At 48.1% G+C, this 22,789-nt stretch overlaps 1 protein-coding gene across 5 annotated transcripts in view; it reads left to right on the plus strand.

Moving 5' to 3' along the window:
* The first annotated feature begins 3,553 nt into the window (after positions 1-3,553).
* CHFR (checkpoint with forkhead and ring finger domains) overlaps positions 3,554-22,789 on the plus strand; it is a 29,201-nt gene continuing 9,965 nt past the window's right edge. For 2 of the 5 annotated variants that reach the window (XR_004681374.1, XM_035016770.1), the window contains exons 1-10: positions 3,554-3,642; positions 3,821-3,964; positions 8,684-8,783; positions 11,714-11,823; positions 12,710-12,769; positions 13,107-13,316; positions 18,223-18,390; positions 19,872-20,031; positions 20,966-21,120; positions 21,210-21,372. Coding sequence is in view for 4 of the 5 variants with exons in the window: in XM_035016770.1 (XP_034872661.1) it covers positions 3,832-3,964; positions 8,684-8,783; positions 11,714-11,823; positions 12,710-12,769; positions 13,107-13,316; positions 18,223-18,390; positions 19,872-20,031; positions 20,966-21,120; positions 21,210-21,372 (1,259 nt within the window). In the remaining variant the exon portion in view is untranslated. Of the gene's footprint in view, positions 3,643-3,772; positions 3,965-8,683; positions 8,784-11,713; positions 11,824-12,709; positions 12,770-13,106; positions 13,317-18,222; positions 18,391-19,871; positions 20,032-20,965; positions 21,121-21,209; positions 21,373-22,789 lie in introns of those variants that run through there. The other 3 variants (XM_035016772.1, XM_035016773.1, XM_035016771.1) reach the window with 3 other exon arrangements.

The following is a 22,789-nucleotide window of genomic DNA, read 5'->3' on the forward strand; positions in this document are numbered from 1 at the left end:
TTTCTTTGAAAATGAAGTTTACATATGTCCTAAAACAGTAGCAAATTTTAACTCCACTGAGTGCTTTTTTCTGTGTAACATTTACCTGTCTGCATTGCTTTGATTCCACTTTTTCTTAAAAACTCTGACATAGATATTAACAAGTCTATTCCTCTAGCCATATTAAAGGATCTGTCTTTGACCCATGGGGTAAGTAAAATATCATTTTACACACCAAACATTTGTGGCATTTATTTTATAATATGTCAAGAAGGAACCTGAAGTCCTTGTTAGATCAACATTAGGGCACCTTTGAGATTCAGAACTCACTCTCATGCAGTGAAGTGACTTCTGTCTCCAGGGAAAAGGGTCTTCTGTTCCCATGGTTTTGCACACACTCATTCTCCCCTCCTCATGGTGATTCCTTCTGATGAAGCGTTAGCACAGAGTCCAAAATCAAAAATGGGGGAGGGGGGCGGAAGCAGAGGAGAGAAGGGGAAGCATTTCTCATTTCCAATCTTTTTATTCCAAAAATCAGCCCTGGCTCTGATTTTCACAGGTTCTTTGGCTTTATATTTTGAGCGTGCTTTTCAGCGGCAGCACTTTGCTTTTGGAACCTGTTCATACTCTCAGTCATCAGCCCATCGCTCCACCCCAGTGGCCCTGCTTTTTGGGTTGCATGCCATGGGGTAGAGGAAGCTTGCTGTCTCATGACCAAGTCTGCAAGGTTTGAGGAATATCCATGATTTTCCAGGTTGGACCTTTCTGAATGCATTTTCCTCAAATATTATAAGAGGTGTTTTCAAACTGCAATTACATTACATTATTATGACAAGTTTTTTAGTTTGGCCTCAACATTATAGCAGTTGAAAGTTGAAATATGTTCTAGGTGATAAGAAACTTTTACTTTACGTGGTATTTAAATAAGGTCCTGCCTGGATGACGTTATGCTGTCGTGAGGGATGTCTTCTGAGGATCAGTGGGGTTTTAGAAGAACATTTTGCCCTCTCCAGATATTAGCTGACATGTCTGTTGTTGCTCCTGGTTCTGCGCAGCCGACCACCCAGTGTCTTTCGTTTGGAAAGGCCCCACCCATTTGTGGACAGGTTCTGATACCACTAATTTTTATTTTTGAATGCTGAATCCCTTTTTTACATACTTGTATATATTTGGTGAAGCAAAGAAATATGTTAAATAAGTCAGTAAGATTTTCTCTGATGATGCAACTGAAGTTAAGATGAAAACCCCCTTAATTTTCCTGGATTACATTCTCAAAACAGAAGTACAAGTAATGATTAATCATTATTGACCTCAATATGTTTTGTGCAGAATAACATTACATCATTTGAAGGAATTTAGTAAGTCCTGGTGACATACCCAAAGTAGATGTGTTCTATTGGAATTAGAGAGAGATCAGAGTGTCAGGAAGTGACTTGGTAAGAGTTTCCCTGCTCAGGGGAGTGGCCAGTTCTTCGTGGAAAGCTGAGATGCTGCTGGGGCTAGAACACCCCGTGTTCTTGAACAAAAAGGTCTGCTTAGCCAGGCATATACTGTCTCCAACACCCAAAGAGTCCAATAAGGTGCTATGTTTTGCTGTTTTTCCATCTAAACAAAAAAATTTTTTTTGAGATTTTATTTATTTTTAAAGATTTTATTTATTTGACAGAGAGAGAGAGCAAGAGCAGGAACACAAGCAGGGGGAGGGGGAAAGGGAGTAGCAGGCTCCCCCACGAGCAGGTAACCCGATGTGGGGCTTGATCCCAGGACCCTGGACCCTGGGGTCATGACCTGAGCGGAAGGCAGACGCTTAACAACTGAGCCACCCAGGCGCCCTAAAGATTTTACTTATTTATTTGACAGAGAGAGACACAGCGAGGGAGGGAACACCAGCCGGGGGAGGGGGAGAAGGAGAAGCAGGCCTCCCGCCGAGCAGGGAGCCCGATGTGGGGCTCGATCCCAGGACCCTGGGATCATGACCTGAGCCGAAGGCAGACGCCTAACGACTGAGCCACCCAGGCGCCCTGAGACTTTATTAGAGAGCACAAGTTGGGGAGGAGAGGCAGAGCGAGAAGCAGGCTCCCCGCTGAGCAGGGAGCCCCATACTAACTGGATCCCAGCACTCCTGCATCATGACCTGAACCAAAGGCAGACGCTTACCCGACTGAGCCACCCAGGCGCCCCTAAACCAAATTTCTTATGCGGAATTTTTAATTCTGGCCTTTCCTATGTTTGGAATCTGAGACAGCAGGAGAAAGGCGCTGTGCTAAGGCTAAGTGGACGGGTACCTTTGGCCTGACCTCCTCATCTGTCCCCGCGGTCCTGACACCTGTCACCCAAGAAGCCTGGGACTCTGCCTTTGGCTCGGCTGCATCCCAGCTCCGGACGGCCTGCCTGTGTGGAGAGGCCCTGGTTCCGAGAGCAAGTCCGGAGACCTCAGCGCTCCACAAAACAGGGGCGAACCACCACCTCAGAAGGAGAGTATTCGCTTTCCTTATTGATTTATTTTAAAGATTTTATTTGCCTGGGCGCCTGGGTGGCTCAGTTGGTTAAGCGACTGCCTTCGGCTCAGGTCATGATCCTGGAGTCCCGGGATCGGGTCCCGCATCGGGCTCCCTGCTCGGCGGGGAGTCTGCTTCTCCCTCTGACCCTCCCCCCTCTCATGTGCTCTCTCTCATTCTCTCTCTCTCAAATAAATAAATAAAATCTTAAAAAAAAAAAAAAGATTTTATTTGCCTAAGACACAGAAAGAGAGGGAACACGAGCAGGGGGAGGGGCAGAGGAAGAAGGAGAAGCAGGCCTCCCGCCGAGCAGGGAGCCCGACGCGGGGCTCGATCCCGGGACCCCGGGACCATGACCCGAGCCGAAGGCAGACGCCCAACGACGGAGCCACCCAGGCGCCCCGCTTTTCTTAAAGAAAAAGGGTATTCAGTGAGAAAAGGTATTAATTACACACTGCCAAACTGAACGAGACAAAGGCGTCCAGTCCCGGGCCTGAGAGGCTCCTTCCCAAGGATGCCCTTCCGTGAGCGCACGGACGGAGGGGCGCCTGCTCCGCCACCGCCCCGGGAAAGCCCCCGGAGAGCCCCCGCGCTCCAGCACCGCCAACCGCGGAGGCGCAGGCGACCAGCGGGGAACGCGCGGCCCACCGACGCAGCTGCTCTCGCTCGCCCAGCGCTCCCGGCGCATTTCCCGACCTCCCGGCCTTCGCTCCCCGGCGGGTGGAAACCGACATCCGCGAGCGCCGCTTTAATCGCACTTATCTCGCCACACGTCAGGCGGAAGTCGCTTCGAACGCTCCCAACACGGCTTTGAGGAATTATTTCGGACGCCCAACCCCCAGTAACTCCATCTCCTTCGCCCCGACTTAACATGGCGCCGGCCGCCCACGTCTCCGCAGGCGAAGTCGCCCCGGCCATCACCAAAGATGGCGTCCAGACCCTCAGCCGGCCGTCTGCGCACTCTCCGCCAGCCCCCCCCGCCCGCGGCCCGGGGCCGCTCCGGGCTCCGCTCTAGCCGCCGCGCTCGGTGCGCGCCGCCGCCAGCCAATCGCAGGGCACGACGCCGCTAGCCCCGCCCGGCGGATCAGCTGCGGGATCCGCGATGTCTGTTGACAGCGGAGGCGGCGGCGGCGCGGCCGGTTCCGGGCTCGGCGCGGGGCGGGGGGTAAGCGGACGGACGGCGCGGGGCTGCGGCGGGTCGGCGGGCGTCCGGCCCGCGGCGGCGGCGGCGAGGCGTGGGCGCCGAGGCCGGGAGGGCCGCGGGGCGGGGCGGCGGAGCGGCGGCCCGGAGCCCCTGCTCCTGCGGTCCGGGAGGCTCACCCGGCGCTTCCGGGTCTCGTCAGATGTGAGTCCGATGGATCAGCCCGGGGACGCCGAGCAGCCGCCGCCGCAGCAGCCGTGGGGGAGGCTCCTCCGCTTGGGCGCCGGAGAGGGCGAGCCGCACGTCCTCCTGAGGAAACGCGAGTGGACCATCGGGCGGAGGAGAGGTGCGGGCCGGGGAGCGCGGATGAGGGCGGGGGCCGGGGGCCGGGAGACCGGGTCGGGCGCCGGGCGGGCTGCACCCCAGGCCGTCGAAGGCCCTGGGCGGGGCCCGCCGTGCCATCCGGTTTTTCCGGTGGACTAGGCTCTCGTGTCAGAGCCGCAGTTGATTCGCTTACTGGTGGGCCGGTCCCTTCTCGGTGCTTCCTGCGGATTATTTAATTGTTACAACTTCGCGCAGTGGGCGCATCAGGGTGATCTTCCCCTGTATGCGGTCTCCTCGAGTTCACTGCTGCAGAGCATCTCCGATCTCCATGGAGTGAAATTAAGTCAATAAAAAGAACCCTGGAAAATTCAGTGTGGAAATTAAACCACACGCTTTTTTTTTTAAGATTTTATTTATTTTTTTGGCACAGAGAGAGCGAGCGAGCATAAGCAGGGGGAGTGGCAGGCAGAGGGAGGGGCAGGCTCTGTGCTGAGCCAGGAGCCCGATGCGGGGCTCGATCCCGGGACCCCGGCATCATGACCCGAGCCGAAGGCAGACGCTTAACGACTGAGCCGCCCAGGCGCCCTTCAACAACGCACTCTTAAACAACCCACGCGTCAAAGAAGAAATCACGAGGGAAATTACAAAATACCTTGAAATGAATGAAAATGAAAATATGATGTGCTACGGTTTATGGGATGCAGCTGAAGCAGTGCTCAGAGGCAAGTTTATAGCTGTAGGTTACGTTTAAAAAGATCTCAAGCCCCTGCTCTTAGAATGGAGCTGCTCAAATATTGATTGATTAATGAACCTGGGAAGTACAGGGCCCGAACAAAATCCTGCAGCTAGGTGAGACAAAGTGTGGTCACCCCTCCACGCTTAATTGCCTCCAGACTCCTAAGTGGCCATCTGGCACTTTGACCTGCGTTGTACGTTTCCTACGGGGAGAGAAGTGCGCTGGTCAAGTCAACCAAAAAATTTAGTTTGTTTGAAAGTGAATCACTCTGACTTTATATATATGTACACATATATGTACATACACATTTTACGTACATTTTTTTAATTTTTATAATTTTTAAATTCCAGTCTAATTAACATACAGCGTTTAGTTTCGGGTGTATGATAAAGTGATTCAACAGTTCTATACATTACTCAGTGCTCAACAGAAGTATAGTCTCAATCTGTTCACCTATTCATTCATCCCCCAACCTCCTCCTCTCTGCCAACCATCAGTTCTCTATATTTAAGAGTCTTTTTGTTTCTAACTTTATATTAAAAAAAAAGAATGTGAAAAAGTATTGTTTCAAAACAGATATTTTTTATATGTTAACTATACTGGAATTAAAAAAAACAAAAAATAAAAGCCAAGTACTATGATAAAAAATAAAATAAGGATAATAAAGTAAAACACTTTTTTGTTTTATTTTTACCATTTATGATGTACCTGAACCTGTTTTTGTTTGTTTTTGGGTGTTTTTTGGTAGTATTAAATCTCAATATCAAGTTAAATTTTTTTTTTTTTTTTACAACTTTGAATGTATTTACATGTCATTGGAAACTTTTGAAAAATGCATTAATTGTTTTTAACTGATGTAGTAGGAATTTGGTGACGAGCAGAAGCCCTGTTTCCAACCTGGCACCACCACATAACTTGCTTTGGGCTGAAGACTTAACTTCCCATAACTTCGTACTTACTTCATAGAGTCCCTGAAGAATAATTGAGGTCTTACCTGCGAAACATTTAAAAGGAGCCTGGCTAAGGGTTAGCACTTAATGTTAGCCATTGTTATTATAACACAGTATTATAACATTATTTTGCATGTTAATACAAGGAGCAAAAACATGTTGTTGAGTTAATCTTCTTAGTAGAATTCCTTTTGGTGAATGTATTAACCTTTTCAGCAAAACAGAAGTTGCTGTGTTAGTCTGCTCAGGCTGCTGTAACAAAATGCCACAGACCAGGAAGCTTAACCAACAGAAATTTATTTTTCACAGTTCCTTAAGTCTGAGAAGTCCAAGATTAAGGTGCTAGTTGATTTGTTTCGTGGTGAGAGCCCTCTTCTGGATTGCAGACAGCTGCTTTGCTAGTCTTCCCATGCTAGACAAAGATTTGTTGTCTCTTCCTCTTCTTCTAAAGGCACCAGCCCTATCAGATTAGGGCCCCACCCTAATGATCTCATTTAACCTTTATTGCCTCCTCACAAGCCCTGTCTACAGTTACATTGGGGTTCAGGCTTTTAACAGGAATTTTGGGAAAGACACGTAAGAGTTGTAGAACTTGGTTATATTTATTTTAAAACAATAACATGCCTGCTATATATAAGGCCTTATTTCGAGGAGAAAGGGAGAGCTGAGTTGGTATGTGTGGGAGGGGAGATGGAAGACCTCACCTTCCCAAAGAGCTTCTCATGCTCGGAGAGTGGCAGAAGTGTGCACCAGCCTTGTGAGAAATTTAACCAACTGAATGATAAGCAGGGCAAATGCCAAGAATAGAACTTAGCACAGAGTATCTTGGATCCAAATTAGAATGCTGATATTCAGGTGTAGAGAAGCTTGTTAAAAACCCATCCCAGTGACACAGTGACTAGTGGTGGGTTGGGGGCTGCCAGCAGACTATCCTGCTGGTTATACTCAGTGTGCTGGGAAGATCATGAGCACAGGTGAAATTTGCCTTGGATAAATGTAACAAAGCACTTCCCATAATGTATAATGTGGAAGTAAGATTTCTAATACTTCAGGTTTATGGAGATACAGGTCACATATGGTAAAATTCATCCCTTATAGGTATTCAGTGAGTTTTGAGAAATGGAATCACCACTGCTGTTAAGAGGCAGAATGTTTCCATCACCCTAAAAAGTTCCCTAGTGGTCCTTTGGATCAGCCACCTCCTCTCAATCCCAGCTCTGGCAGCTATCCATCTAATTTCTATCCCTATCATTCTGCCTTTTCCAGAATGTCCTCTAAATGGAATCACACAGTATTCCACCACAGTCTATGTATGGCTTCTCTCCTTTGACATTATCCTTTTGAAATTCATTTCAGGCTGTTGTGTGTGTCAGTAATTCATTTCCCTCCCTTTGTTTCACGCCCAGTGTGGAGCCCAACCCAGGGCTTGAACTCGCAACCCTGAGATCAAGACCTGAGCTGATACAACGAGTTGGACACTTAACTGATCAAGCCACCCAGGCACCCCAGGAATGTGTTTCTTTTTGATGCTGTGTAGTGTTCCACTGTTTGGATGTACCACATTTTGTTTTGTTTTTTTTTTTTTTAAAGATTTTATTTATTTATTTGAGAGAGAGAGAATGAGAGACAGAGAGCATGAGAGGGGGAGGGTCAGAGGGAGAAGCAGACCCCCTGCCGAGCAGGGAGCCCGATGCGGGACTCGATCCCAGGACTCCAGGATCATGACCTGAGCCGAAGGCAGTCGCTCAACCAACTGAGCCACCCAGGCGCCCCCACATTTTGTTTTTTAATTCACTGGTTGATGGACCTTGTATTGCTTCCCAGGTTTGCTTATTAAAAATAAAGCTATAAACCTTAGTAGCTATAGTATAAACTTATAAGCAAATTAGTGGTTAGATAGTAAAAAGCTCTTGAAAATTTTTATTCCTTTGGTTTAAGGAGAGAACAAAATATTTGAGGATTTCCCCCTTGCATTTAATGAGGGTATAATGATCATATTCAGATGTAGGGATGCAGCCCCCTTCTGTTTTAAATTTTCTCAAACATGTACCTGTGTCTGTAATTTGCTCAGTCATGTTTTCTGTGACTCTTGGTTAAGATACTGAAGAATTACTTAACTAAGCCCCTTAGTTTTTTTAAACTTCTGTTTTTATCAGGCTAGCTGCATATGTGTGCATATTGTGAAACTGTCACCAAGAAGCTCTTGATGTATAGCCAGAGCTGTTGATGGGGTGGGTATCCTTTAGGTCATGGGGAGTCAGAAAGGTGCAAGACACAGTCCCTCTCCCTTTGCTTTGGATTAATACTTAAATGCTTTTTAAAAAATTGCTTCCTAGGGCGCCTGGGTGGCTCAGTTGGTTAAGCGACTGCCTTCGGCTCAGGTCATGATCCTGGAGTCCCGGGATCGAGTCCCCACATCAGCCTCCCTGCTCAGTGGGGTGTCTGCTTCTCTCTCTGACCTTCCCCCATCTCACGCTCTCTCTCAAATAAATAAAAAAAAATCTTAAAAATTGCTTCCTATGTGGGCACCTGGATGGCTCGGTTGGTTAAGCATCTGGCTTGATTTCAGCTCAGGTCATGATCTTGGTTCTGGGATCGAGCCCTGCATCGGGCTCCGAGCTCAGCGGTGAGTCTGCTTGAGATTCTCTCTCCCTTTGCCCCTTACCGCACTCTCTCAAATAAATAAAACAATAAATCTTTTTTTTCTTAAAGATTTTATTTATTTACGACAGAGAGAGACACAGCGAGAGAGGGGACACAAGAGAGGGAGAGGGAGAAGCAGGCCTCCCGCCTGCAGGGAGGCCGATGCGGGGCTCGATCCCAGGGCCCTGGGATCATGACCTGAGCAGAAGGCAGACGCTTCATGACTGAGCCATCCAGGCGCCCCAACAAATCTTTAAAAAAAAAATCGCTTCCCTTCTTGCTTGATTAGGTGTTGTCTCCTACAGTGCATACAACATAGGTCCTGATTTTCAACCACATGTTGATAAGCAAAGGGCAGTATCGTGCACAGTCCCCATGGTCATACCCAGTGTGTATCCTTTCTCTGTTTTAGGTTGTGACCTTTCATTCCCCGGCAATAAACTGGTGTCTGGAGATCACTGTAAAATTATAGTGGATGAAAAATCTGGTCAGGTGTCGCTGGAAGATACCAGGTAAGCTCTTTCTGAACTTTCTCCTTCTAAAGATTTCTTGTTTTTGTTTTTATGTAATCTCCACACCCAGTGTGGGGCTCAAGCTCACAACCCAGAGATCAAGAGTCACACGTTCCTCCAACTGAAACAGCCAGGCGCCCCTCTTTCTGAACTTTTCTGTTTTCTCCTGAAGCCATTGACTATAGAGAAGAAACAAGGGCTTGTTTTCTTTTTTTTTTTTAATTTATTTGTCAGAGAGAGAGAGAGCATAGCAGGGGACGCAGTAGGCAGAGGGAGAAGCAGGCTCCCCGCGGAGCAAGGAGCCCGATGCGGGGCTCGACCCCAGGACCCTGGGATCATGACCTGAGCCGAGGGCAGACGCTTAACGACTGAGCACCCAGGCATCCCGGGGGCTTGTGTTCTATGACACAGTAGTTCGCTAGGCTGTCAAGTTATTAGAAAATATATTTTCTGGTTTCCCCAGAAACCAGAACTGTTGATGGGGTGGGGTATCACAACACCTCAGTGTCTGTGACCCGTCTTGAATGTATTCAAATTAAAGCAAAAATATTCCTGAAAAAAGACTTAAAAGGCAGTGATAACCTATTCAAGTTAGACTTCTTTCCTCTAAGTCAAAAAAATCTTTAAAAAAAAATTGTTATACAACATAAGTAGTACGTAAAAATGAAAAGCTTTCCCAAATTCCGCTCACCTGTTAGAAATACGTACGTATGTATTTTGTATTAATGACGTTTTGTTAGATACATTGTCTGCTTTTTTCACTTTTATTTATGGAGTGCTTATGTGTCTGTGCATCTAGATTCATCTTGTCTTTTTCATTATGATTATGTAATTTACCTGTCAGCTCCTTTACTGGTGGAGATTTATTATTTTGACTTTTTGTCATTATAAATGACACTAACTATTCTCTTCCAAAACCCTTTGCATTCATGTCTGATTATTTCCTTGGGATAGATTTACAGGAAGGAATGCTGTGTCCGAATGTGCCTGTTTGAAACCTGGCACAAGTGGCAGATGCTTCCAGCAGTATGTTGAGAGTATGCCTTTCCCACCAGGTGAATTTTTAGTTTTGTAAAGGTCAAGTGCTGTGAGATTGGTTACTCCAGTGGTAGGGATAGAAGACTAGGAATTCGTTTATTAGGAAGAAACGATGCTCCTTTCCCCTCTTCTGGTAGGTAGCAGACTAAGTTCTTTCTTTCTCAGCTTGATGTAGAATAATGTAGCACTGTTTCTGGAACTGTCCTCTGGCAGGGCCTGGCTTCCCAATACCGGCCATGTGACGGTTTTAGCTTCCTGCGGCTCTTGAAACAAAGTACTACAAACTTAGTGGCTTAAAATAACACAAAGCTGTGATCTTACGGTGCTGAAGGTACAAAGTCTAGGTCTCATTGGACTGAAATGAAAGTGTCGGCAGGGCTGGCTCCTTCTGAGGACTCTAGGAGAGAATCCATTCCCCACCTTTTCCAGCTTCCAGACGCCACCGCGTTCCTTGGCTGAGGAGGCTGGAGGGGAGAGGGTGTTCCAGGCAGAAGGAACTGCAGGCGCTGAGGCCCAGAGGCACAAGCAGGCCCTGCGTGCTCAGAGTAAATGGCGAGTGCAAAGCGAGGCAGTAGACTGGAGCGGGAAGGCCCCGGTGTCCGCGCTAGGGAGTGTGGACTTCAACCTGAGAACAGTGAGAAGTAATCAGGGGGGTTTAAGCAGAAGAGTAAAATCAGACTTTTTTGGTTAGAAAGAGCATGAGAATGGATTGTGAGGAGAATCCTGGCGGCAGAGACCCTGGGTGTATTGGGGAGCACCACCAGCTTTTGTAAGTGAAGTCTCGCTGGGACACAGCCACAGCCCCTTGATTGGGGCCTGTCTGTGGCTGCTTTCCTTTCACAGTGGCAGAGCTGAGTAGTTGGGACGGAGACTGTGTGATCATACAGCCTGAATTATTTACTTTCGGGCCCTTTACCGACACTTAAGTAGCGGGCATCTGCTCAGATGTAAAAATAAGGCCTTTTCACCACTGGAGGCCTTAGCAGTGAAGCCATAGAGTTAAGCTTGGGTGGTTTGAATGCCTGCAATTGGGTCGGTTTGCTTGCTTGCTGAGTTTTGTTCTCGTCTTGTACTCTGTTCCCCATGCCTGCGGTGTGCGCTTCGTCCACTCATGATTTTCTGTCAGATTTCTACCCAGGAGTCCTTCCTCAGGAAGTGCTGTTCCATCCTGTCCCATCTGACTTAGGCTCCTGTCTGTCCCCTCAGCAGTCTGTCTCTCTTCCACCTGTGCTCCCTGATCGATTGGAGTGGCCTCCCAACTGAGGGACCACGCCATCTTCCAGTCCATAGCCTGGCATTTATTTGCTTTTGCTCGGAACCTCTCTCTCTCTCTCTCTCTTTTTTTTTTTTTTAAGTAGGCTCCACTCCCAGTGTGGAGCCCAGTGGTGGGGCTTGAACTCATGATCAAGACCTGAGCCGAGATAAAAGAGTCGGATGCTTAACCGACTGAGCCGCTACTTGGAACCTGTTACTTAAGAGGTGTCAGTGCTGATTTGAGGAATGAGCTGACCTGGTTGAAACTCCTGGAGGGAGGGGTAGATCTGTGGACAGAGCGGAGTGCAGAAGCGGGAGAGAAGCTGGAAATCAGAGCTGCTGGTAGAAGTCCAGGGGTCCACCAGGAGGCAGATGGAGGAGAACGTGGCGTGGGGAAAAGCAGACATGTTGATGAGATTGGTTGCTGGTTTGAGGGGGCAACAGGCAAGCTTTTTCTCAGGAGAATTACAGTGTGGCACTTGCGTATTTGGCTCCTTAAATATTTACATTGTTCTTATGAGCGTTTTATCATTTTCAAAGCAGTAATATTGAATTGTTTTCGTAGTGGTGGTAGAAAAATAAATTTAACTCCCAAGTTATTTTAAGTAAGATAAATTGCAATTTTGTTGTCTCTACAGCACCAACGGAACAGTAATTAACAAGCTGAAGGTTGTTAAGAAGCAGACTTGCCCTTTGCAGACGGGGGATGTCATCTACTTGGTGTACAGGAAGAATGAGCCAGAACACAGTAAGAGAGAGAGTGGACAGACGGGTGGCTCGTGGTGGGGAGGTCCTGCCACGGCTAGGAAGTGTCGTTGAAAGGAAGTCTGCTGAAGCAGCTATTTCCCTTAGGAATGTTAGTGTTAGCTACATTTTCTTTGTTGTTGATGTAGATTCTTGGTGTGAGTCATGTCTGTTGAAGAATGGGAGTGTTGACCTTGCAGTCTGAGTCCCAGCCGTTCTTAGAAATCCCACCATGGTCACGAGCTGTGCATCTCAAAAGGGCCAGGAGAAGTGAACTGAGATGGCCTAGGTGACAGCAGAAGAAACCTGAGTTGTGGGGACTAAGACCTAGAATAGGGGCTGGAAGCCAGGGGTCGCTCTGCTGTTGGAGACCTTATAGGAGACAACAGACGTCTGACTGGATCCCATTTGGCTTTTCCAGATCTGAGTATCTGTGTTTGGGGAAGAAGAATGATACAGGACAAGGGGAGTTGAGGGAGTCTTTCGAAGGTTACCCCCGAACTGGAAGAAGGAGGCAAATATTCTCAGGCTGTCTTCAGCGTAGTCAAAGCCAGCACTGACCACGTGGCAGGGTCTTCTCTCTGCTCCTTCTGGTAGTTTGAAATGACAGGCAAAGCACAGATTCATCACCTCCTCATCGTTTTGCCTTCCCCAGTCTGCCTCCTGGCTCCAGACATTTTTCCCTGAGGCTTATTTATTTTAAAGTTGGTTAAGATATTTTGGGTCCCTTGTTTTGAAATCCCTTAAACTGGTTAATGTTGTTACTAGCTGGTAAGTCAACGTAGTCAACAAGGACAAAGGGACTGAAGTGACAGAAAGGAACAGAAGAGGGAAGTGAGTTCCTGCTGGTGTGTGGGCACTCTGTTCTGATTTGGTTAATTTCCTTTTAGATGTGGCATACCTCTATGAATCTTTAAATGAGAAGCAAGGCATCACACAAGACTCCTTTGGTAAGTGAAACCATAACCAAGTAGGTGCGTAGTAAGAGCTATTGATTCTTTTTTTTTTTTAAGATTTTATTTATCTGAGAGAGAGAGAGAAAGAGCACAGGCAGGGAGAGCAGCAGAGGGAGAGGGAGAAGCAGACTCCCCGCTGAGCAGGGAGCCCGATGTGGGGCTCGATCCCAGGACCCCAGGATCATGACCTGAGCCGAAGGCAGACACTTACCGACTGAGCCACCCAGGCGCCCCAAGGGCTATTGATTCTTACTAGGAAAGCTTCTTCATCTGCTGGAATGTCTTGCCTGAAGTCGTGGTGCTCCACTTTCTGCTCCTTTTGTGCTTGCAGAAGCTAATAAAGAGAATGTGTTCCACGTGACCAAAGATACCTCAGGTGCAGGGCGAGGTGACGACCCCCAGGTCCTGCTGTCATCGCCCACCACTCAGGCATGCTTTGAGGAACCACAGCCATCGACGTCGACATCGGACCTCTTCCCCACGGCTTCTACCTCTTGCATGGAGCCCACCTCTGCAGGGCAAGCACCTCCCTCCAGCTCTGGTGAGACGGGAGTCTCTGCCTTCTGGTCACTAATTCTGACCTGTGTTGCCACTGAGGAAGTCAGAAGTGTCATCAGGCATCAGGCTCTCAGTAGCAAGATTGCTGTAGTGGTAGATGCTGTCTTGTTCCATCTACAATAGAAATGCTGAAAGTCGGAGACCAGAGTACCATGGTATTTCTTGTAGTTCTATTGGGATATAATTCACATACCATAACAATCACCCAGTTGAAGTATACACTTCAGTGGTTTTTACCATAGTCATAGTGTTGTGCATTCACACCACTATATGAATCCAGAACATTTTCATCACTCCAAAAGGAGACCCCATACCCATCAGCAGTCACTGCCCCTTCCCCAGCAACCACTAATCTGCTTTCTGTCTCTATGGATTTGCCTCTTCTGGCCATTTCATACAAGTGGAATCATGTATTCTGTGGCCTTTTGTGTCTGCTGCTTTCCCTGAGCATAATGTTTTCAAGGCTCACCCAGAGTGACATAGAATTTATTTACTTATTTTTTTTTTAAAGATTTTATTTATTTATTTGAGAGAGAGTGAGAGAGCATGCGCACACATACACACAAGCCAGGGGCAGAGGCAGAGGGAGAAGCAGACTTCCTGCTGAGCAGGGAGCCCCACTCAGGCCTCAGTCCCAGGACTCCAGGATCGTGACCTGAGCTGAAGGCAGACGCTTCACCGACTGAGCCACCCAGGCGCCCCTGGAGTAACATCTAATTTAAAACCAGTTTTACGTGTACTGGTCCTTATGGCATCAACTCTTTACCTTCCGCCCTGGTCACTAGAGAAGATTCAGAATCTCTAGGTGCCATGTGACCTGAGCGTTTATTTGTAGGTATGGTTAGGGTATGGAATGTATATATATTTAGTGAATTGGATCATACTATATATGTTAATTTTTTTTTTTAAGATTTTATTTATTTGACACAGAGAGAGAGAACAAGCACAAGCAGGGGGAGCAGGAGAGGGAGAAGCAGACTCCCCGCTGAGCAGGGAGCCCGATGTGGGGCTTGATCCCAGGACCCCAGGATCATGACCTGAGCCGAAGGCAGACACTTCACTGACTGAGCCACCCAGGAGCCCCTAAATATGTTAATGTTTTAGTTCACTTTCTTAGCTATTCTTCTGTATTTTTCTTCCAGTTTCTCTTTAGGATTATCTTTTAAAGTAAAAAAAAAAAAGTCTTTTTGAGATTTTGATTGGGGAGAATTGACATTTTTACAATACCCAGGATAATGGTGTTTTATCCTGTTTATTAAGCTCTTTGATGTTCTTCAGTGAAGTAAGCCTTTTTCACTTAGTTTTGGGAACTCTAATTTATCCCTAGAATGCTTCATCTCTTGTTCTTGTTTTTTTAAGATTTCATTTATTTGAAAGAGAGCAAGCAAGTATAAGCCGGGGAGGGGGGAGGGGCAGAGGCAGAGGGAGAAGCAGGCTCCCCGCTGAGGCTCAATCCCAGGACCCCGAGATCGTGATTTGAGCCGAAAGCAGATGCTTAACCGACTGAGCCACCCAGGTCCCCCACCCTCTCTCATTCTTAACGTTGTAGTGCACGGAGACCCTCTTAAATCTCAGTGAGGGTGTGTTTGGCTGTGAATAATGGAAAACATGGCTCCCAGGACAGAGTCTGAAGACTCACAGCCCAGCACTGGCTCACCAGCTCAAGATGTCACCAGGCACTTTCTGTCCCTGGCATATGCCTCTTTGTCTTCTTTTAATCTTGTGGTTGCAAGAAGGCTGCCCGAGCTCTAGCTGTCACAGCCACATTCAGAGGCAGGGACCAGCAAAGCCTTTGTAAAAAGAGCTCTATTGTGGGCTCAGCAGCAGCAGAGGAATTGTTCCCAGGAGACTCCTCCAGCTCCCTGGCCGACCTGGCTGTACCGCCACCAGGTAGTCCTTATTTCTGTACCTGTTTTAGTCGGATTTGGGGAAGGAGAGGCAGTGAACTTACTGCAGGGACTCAGTATGCTTCCCTGAGACCGGAAGCCTTCTTTCTCCCACACTGTTTGAACCTATTTCCATTTTTTTTTTTTTTTTTAAGATTGTATTTATTTGCGAGAGAGAGAATGAGAGACAGAGAGCATGAGAGGGAGGAGGGTCAGAGGGAGAAGCAGACCCCCCGCTGAGCAGGGAGCCCGATGCGGGACTCGATCCCGGGACTCCAGGATCATGACCTGAGCCGAAGGCAGTCGCTTAACCAACTGAGCCACCCAGGCGCCCCGAACCTATTTCCATTTTGAGAACTTGGTTTTTACTTGCTAATACTGTTGCTCTCTTTAACATAGGCAGCCCCATCTCTCCTACTTGCTGTCCTCATTAAGGCTTTGTAGCACCTACCACCTTCCTTACCCAGAGCCTCCTTTGCTCAGCCTAACTCCTCAGCAGCAGCATGCTCCACACAACACCCCTCTCTCTTTTCCCAGGTCTGTGGCACCCCATCTGAACAGTAACGTTCTGATGTGTTATTGTGACTTTTCAGGGCATCCATGAAAGGGCTTCGTAGGTACTTATTAGGCATGTTTAGTTAAAACAAGGCTGCGGACAGTGAGCACTGTGTCTGAGTCTCGCCCACCACCTCCAAGAGAAGACCAGCAGCATAGACCAAGCCAGTGACCAAAAGAGGCCCTCCAGCCTGTCTCCTGGTACTCCTGACTGTAGTCCCAGTTTCTCAGAGGCCTTTGACTTACTCTATTTTAGCATCATTACTTCAAACTCCTGACTAAAAGAAAAGGCGATCATACTACCTAGGTGAGAACATGCCAGCCAGGTGGTTGACGTTCTTCAGGTTCTGTAGGCTCATGTGCCCTTTATAGTAACTGCCTGGGTTCCTTAAGCCACAGAGGCCTGCACTGCACAGTTGGGGCAGGTGCTGCCCTGCTGCTGGCTCCACCCATCCGAGGGCTCGCCCTGTGACGGCAGCCCCAAGAGGAGTCCAAGTGACCCTCAGTGACCCCGAGTGCGGCCCCAGAGCATGTCAAGTAGGAGCACAGACAAGATGGAAAGCTGTGGGTATTCTGCACTGAGTGCTAATCTCCCAGCTGTATGCCTGTATAGAAACAGGCTTTGTCTCTAGTCCCAAGCTGTGCGTCTTGTGGTTATTGTAATAGTTTTTAAGAATCGAAGCATAAAACAGCTCTGGCCTATAAAGCAAACCTACTTTACCAATAGAAATTTTTTCTACATAGTACAGTGTATAGTATGTGTGCTTAGGTTTTGATAGATTTTTCGATAATGTTCTAATTTCATTAAAGAAACCACAATGAGATACCACCTCACACCTATTAGAATGGCCAGCATCAAAAAGACAAAGGATAACGAGTGAGGATGTGGAGAAAGGGGAACCGTCCTACACTGTTGCTGGGAATGCAAACTGATGCAGCCGGTCTGGGAAACAGTATGCAGTTTCCTCAGACAGTTAAAAAGAGAACTGCCATTTGACCCAGCAACCCCACTTCTGGGTATATATCCAGAGGAGGTAAAAATCACTATCTCAAAGAGATATCTGCACCCCCATATTTCTGCAGCATTATTCACAAAGGCCAACACATGGAAACAACCTAAGTGTCCAGTGATGGGTGAATGGATAAAGAAAATGTGATGTGTGTGTGTGTGTATACACATACTAATTGTTAATATTACCATAAAAGGGCAATGCATTTGTATATTGTGTAATTAAAAAAATCATAAAATATTTTGCTTTAAGCAAATTGATAAGATGGAAAGCTTAGCTCCAATTGTGTAAAGTTGGGGAAATGTTTCTGTGTATCTCTCTAAGTGTATACATACTAATAAAATAACCAGCCTGCTAAGTGTGAGGTTGGGTGCCAGGTGTTTTGATTAAGTTTTAAGTTAATCCTCACCCTGGATCTATTGGAGAGGTACCATCATCATGATCTTCATTCTGGAGTGAGAAGCTCCACTGAGCATAGGAGGCCCTCCCATGGTGGGAGTGAGAACCAGAGCCAGGAGCCAGCGCCTCTTTTCTTCCCTTGGTGTACACGCTCCCCTTTTGCTCCCCAAACAATTCTAACCTTTTTTCTTTGGCGGCCATAGAGCAGTTTCTTTCTTTTTCAAAATAACACCACTTACCACTTGAATATTATAGACCACATATGTATTGTACTGTAGTATCATAAACTAGGTCTTTATTCAGATAAAGGTTATTGGAAAGTCTCCTTACCTTTCTCCGGGGCTCATTTAAATCTTGCTTATGCAGATCAGTACTTTCCCTATGAGTTACTCCTGCTCCTTTCCTTTATCACCTCACCGTCCCTCTCATCTGTTTGGCCTTCGTGTCCTTGTCGTCTGAAGCCTGTTTCCCTCTTCGTAGAGGCTGGTGTGTGTACCTCTGTGCTAACATTAGTTACAACATGGTGAGTGTTTGGCATTACTTAGCATGTGGATCGGCCCTGTGTTAGACTAAACGTTCCAGGGCTGATCCCAGTCACAGACATGTCTGCGTTTCTTTCCCCGTTAATGTGCCACTTAATCCAGCTCTACCCGGCACAGCAGTGGGCACAAATGCATTTAAGAAATGTAGTTGAGGGGCGCCTGGGTGGCTCAGTCGTTAAGCGTCTGCCTTTGGCTCAGGTCATGATCTTGGGGTCCTGGGATCGAGCCCTGTGTCGGGCTCCCTGCTTGGCAGGGAGCCTGCTTCTCCCTCTCCCTCTACTGTTCCCCCTGCTTGTGCTCTCTCACTCTCTCTATCAAATAAATAAATAAGCTCTTAAAAAAAAAATGCAGTTGAGTATTTCTAGTGAGTATATGTTATTGAGAATATGACGTTTTGGATTACCTAGACCTGACTTGAATCTGTGATGCTTTACCTGTCGTGCTCTCTCCTTCTAGGGCAGATGAATCAGAACCTCTCTTGTTTGTCCTTCTCACAGGCTCCAGAGATGCAGGCATTTCCCCGAAAGAGTGTGGTCCATGTGTGGCAGGTGATGAAATCCCTACCTTTCCCTCAGCTCTCCCAGACAGAGAGGGAGCATCCTTTTCTATGTCAGAATCCCGGGATCAGGAGGATTTGGAGCCCATGAGGAAGAGAATGAAAGGAGGTCAGAGTCTTTAGAGAAAAATCTGCACTTAAAAAGACTGTAAAAAGTATTTGGGAATGTGGTGGGACAGTGGCTGCCCTGTGGCAGTGAGACCAGGAGGCTCTGGAAGGGAGGGCCTTGGGGAAGGGGACTAGAGTACTGGGTGTGTTGCATGGAAAATTGAATTGACTGGCTTGGGGAGGGTGTGGGAAAGCTCAGCAACAGTACATAAAGTAAGTATAAAAATGAGGCCATTTTGGGGGCGCCTGGGTGGCTCAGTCGTTAAGCGTCTGCCTTCAGCTCAGGTCGTGATCCCGGGGTCCTGGGATCGAGTCCCGCATCGGGCTCCCTGCTCCACAGGGAGCCGCCTCCTCCTCCTCCCTCTGCTCCTCCCCACCCCCTTGTCTCTCCCTCTCTTTCTCTCTCTCTCTCAAATAAATAAAATATTTAAAAAAATAAATAAAAATAAGGCCATTTTTTATTCCAGCAAAAATGAAAAATTGTATAAGGAAGAAAACTTAAGTTTTGTTTTTTTTTTTTAAAGATTTTATTTGAGAGAGAGAAGGAGAGACAGTGAGAGAGTACAAGTGGGGAAGAGAGGGAGAAGCGGGCTCCCTGCAGAGCAAGAAGCCCGATGCGGGGCTCGATCCCAGGACCCTGGGATCATGACCTGAGCCGAAGGTAGACGCTTAACTGACTGAGCCACTCAGGTGCCCTGAAAACTTAAGTTTCCTTAATTAATAGTATATTGTTTGGCTCAGCAGTGAATATTTACCTAAGCATAAGGTAAATACGATATACTGAACCAACAGTCGTGTTATAATAGTACTGCGAGTAGGGTTCAGGGGGCAGAATCCTTCTCTACCTTAATAGATGTCAGGAGATGGTGTCTAGAATCGATGAACCCAAACACAGCATTACAGTTCAGAAACATGGAGGTCCATACCAGCAGAAGTAGCTAAAAACACGAAAGTCATTAACTCGGAGGAAGTTAGGCCATGGCAGAGGGCTACTGCTCTTGTTTTCTTTTAAGTGTTTGACTTCGTAAATTGTGTGCAAATACTTGTTTAATTAAAAATAAAAATTAATCTGTGGTTAGCAACACATGAACACTATAGAACACCAGCAGAAGGAAAGAAAAAAAGATTCACAGCTCCTGGTAACATCAGAGAGTGTACTTTCCAGTGTATACACAAATCACATTGTTTGTTTAAACAAAAATGACATTACACACAAATATTGTGCGACAAATGGCCTTTATCTTTAAGCATGTATCCCGAATGCCTCTTTTTGTCATTAACTGTTCTTCTAAAACAAAACTTAAGTGTATTGGAATATGAAACTTCTTTTAGGCCTTCTTAAAAACGCTCTTTAAAATACAAACACTGGTGAGAGCTGTGTCTTCTGCCCATAGATTAAGGTGTTCGTAAAACAAGAAGACCCAGTGTCTGCTTCTTCCTCCCTGGGTTGTGGTGGTCAGAACGCATCCCTTTCTCTCACAGATGGGGAGCCTGACCTGACCCTGCAGTTGTTGGTTGCAGACCAGTGTGGAGACACCCACAGCACCCTTGGGAATGTCAGGTCCGAGGCCGTGAAGCCAGACAAGATGGAGGAGACGCTCACGTGCATCATCTGCCAGGACCTGCTGCATGACTGTGTGAGGTACGCTACACGCCACAGGGAGACCTGGAGGAGCATCACAGCCGGGGAGGGGTGGCCCGGGGAAGCCAGCCCCCGGGTCATGTCGGCTTCGACGCTGTGGGGGCCACTGTTGTCATTTTCTTGGGTGGCCAACCCGCCCAAACCCCGGCGCCTGTGACCAGGGCTGTAGAAGAGCCCACAAGGCTGCTGCGGCAACGCCCTCAGTCGACACAGGTCCCAGGTAGCGCCGGTGGTCTGGTGCTCTGCAGACGCAGAACGGGAGAAGTGTGCCGAGCTTTAAGGGAATGTCGTGGTTAGCACAGAGGGGGTGCCCCGGAGTGAGGGTCCCAGGAATAGCTTAGGGAGAGCCCCCTCCTTGCTTCTCTGTGGGAACTTCAGGGTGAAAGCCATCTGAATTTCCACTCGGATGCAGGCCTTTTCCGCACTCAGGGCCCCTGTTCCTCATACGCCTGGAGCCACAGCCTGCTCTACTGTCCCTTCCAAGGCACAGACTGTCGCTTCGGTTTCTTTTAATTAACGAGGACCACGTCAAGGTGGTTGGGGTTGGACGCTGTGCTCACACGGGTTGTGGAAGGCAGGTGGCATTCCCAGTCTCTTAGCTGAGGATGCAGATGCCGCCAGCAGTGGGCCCCATATGCAGGTGGTGTTGCGCCCCGAGAGGCATGGTTCTAGGCTCTGCTGAGTCGAGTGAGCTCGGCTGGGGGGTGGGTAACTTGCTCACTTTTCTGTTTTGTGACCAACCCTCAGCCTGAGCGAGGCCACGTCCTCCTATGGGGAAAGAGGCAGCATGAACTGGGGTCCCTGCTTCTCATGCTCCAGGCAGGCCATGCCCCATGTACCCTGGCGTCTGGGGGGCTGCTGCGGCTTGGCAGACAGATGCTCCACCAGCGAGTGCTCTGCGGGGGCGTCTGAAGACCTGTCCTTGTGCCCTCAGCCTGCAGCCCTGCATGCACACCTTCTGTGCAGCCTGCTACTCAGGCTGGATGGAGCGCTCCACCTTGTGCCCCACCTGCCGCTGTCCAGTCGAGAGGATCTGTAAAAACCACATCCTGAACAACCTGGTGGAGGCCTACCTTCTCCAGCACCCAGGCAAGTGGAGAGCCTGCCCAGGCCTGGAGACTGCGGGTGTCTCTCCTGGGGCCCCCCCAGCCAGGAGAGCCATGTCTTTTGCCTTCCAGACAAGAGTCGCAGCGAGGAAGATGTGCGGAGCATGGCTGCCAGGAATAAGATCACTCAAGACATGCTGCAGCCCAAAGTCAGGAGGTCTTTCTCTGACGAGGAGGGCAGTTCAGAGGACCTGCTGGAGCTGTCAGATGTGGACAGCGAATCCTCGGACGTTAGGTGAGCCTCTGCCTGGCTCTGAGTAGGGCAGGGAGCTGGGTAGGCAGCACGGAGTCCGAGTCCAGGTTCTGCACTGAGCAGTCCAGCTCCTGCGTGGTCTGGCCTCGCTTCTCACGGGTCCCGTCAGCTAGTGATGTTGCCTGCCTTGAGTGTGGCAAGGATGGGGTGGGCGCCGGCCAAGGACAGCCGCTCACTCAGTTGACTGGGGTGGGTATTTGCCACCCTGCCTCCTCCAGTACCCCCCTCCCTTTTCAGGTATACATGGAACATTTATTTTTTGCTGTTATTTATCTGTATTTATTTCCAGCTTTATTGAGATGTAACTGGCACACAGCACCCTTTGAGTTTAAGGTATTCTGGCTAATGAATGGCTGGACTGGCGTCTGTTCTAAAGTAAAGACCACCACGCCCCACACCCTGGTATTTGCTGACACCTCGTCAGGTGCCTTGATGCACCAGCCACGACGGCGTCATGATTTAACATGTTCTTTGTCCCACACACGCGCACTTAGGCTGTAGCGCATCTGGTGAGCATCGAGTCCCACCCTGTGAGTTGCATTGTCATCGTTTGTCAGGACAGTACTGTGGGGAAGCTGCGGCCACCTGGCTGAGGACGCAGTCCTTCGAGACCTTACATTGGCTACTCTACGGTGCCGCTGTTTCCTGACTCAGAAGTGCACCGGCTGAGTTTCGGGTGGAGGCCATCACATTTAGAAAGACAAAAATCAAACCTCCCAAATGCACTATCTTTTGTTCCTTTTTGTAAAATTTAGCAAATGATGGCCAAGCCAAAAGAAGAAAACAAAAATCACTTTAGCGTGAACATTTTATTGTGTATCCTTCTGGCCACTCATATATGTAGCCACACATACTTCTTTTGTTAAGTAAGTAAAACACGATATGTTTAGAAATAAATATTCTTATAAAGATGGGATTATACTGTACATATGGTTTTATAGAGTTTCTCGTATTCTGACTTGAGAAGCTGTGCTGCAGTTTTAGTTACAGTTTGAGTTACCGTAACTGCAGTTGCAGTTTTGTGCACGTGTCCATTAACTGATGGAGGTAAGTGACGGCAGAGTGGTCAGGTCAGGTCAGAGAGCCTGCGGCGGGGCGCCTGGCTGGACCTGGCACCCATGTCATCCAGTGTCCGTCAGAAGGGTTTGTGGAAGGGTGTCAGGAAACCCGGCCTGCACTCGGTGTCGCCCGGGATGAAGGCCGTCTCGTTCCTAAATGAAGTTGAGTATTTTCTCACTGGGGTTTTCTCGTTAGGTCTTACCCCGTCCCTCACCGGCTCCTGCTGTTGGAGGCAGGCTCAGGAAGGCGTCCTCTGACTGAGATGAGGGAAGAGTCTTTGTCTCTTTTTCCTGTAGATTCTTTTTACCATTTGTGTTTTTAGAAAGCTCAGCTGACGTGC

Source organism: Mirounga leonina, unplaced genomic scaffold, assembly GCF_011800145.1.
Source record: "Mirounga leonina isolate KUSES-001 unplaced genomic scaffold, KU_Mleo_1.0 Mir_171, whole genome shotgun sequence".
Lineage (NCBI taxonomy): Eukaryota > Metazoa > Chordata > Mammalia > Carnivora > Phocidae > Mirounga > Mirounga leonina.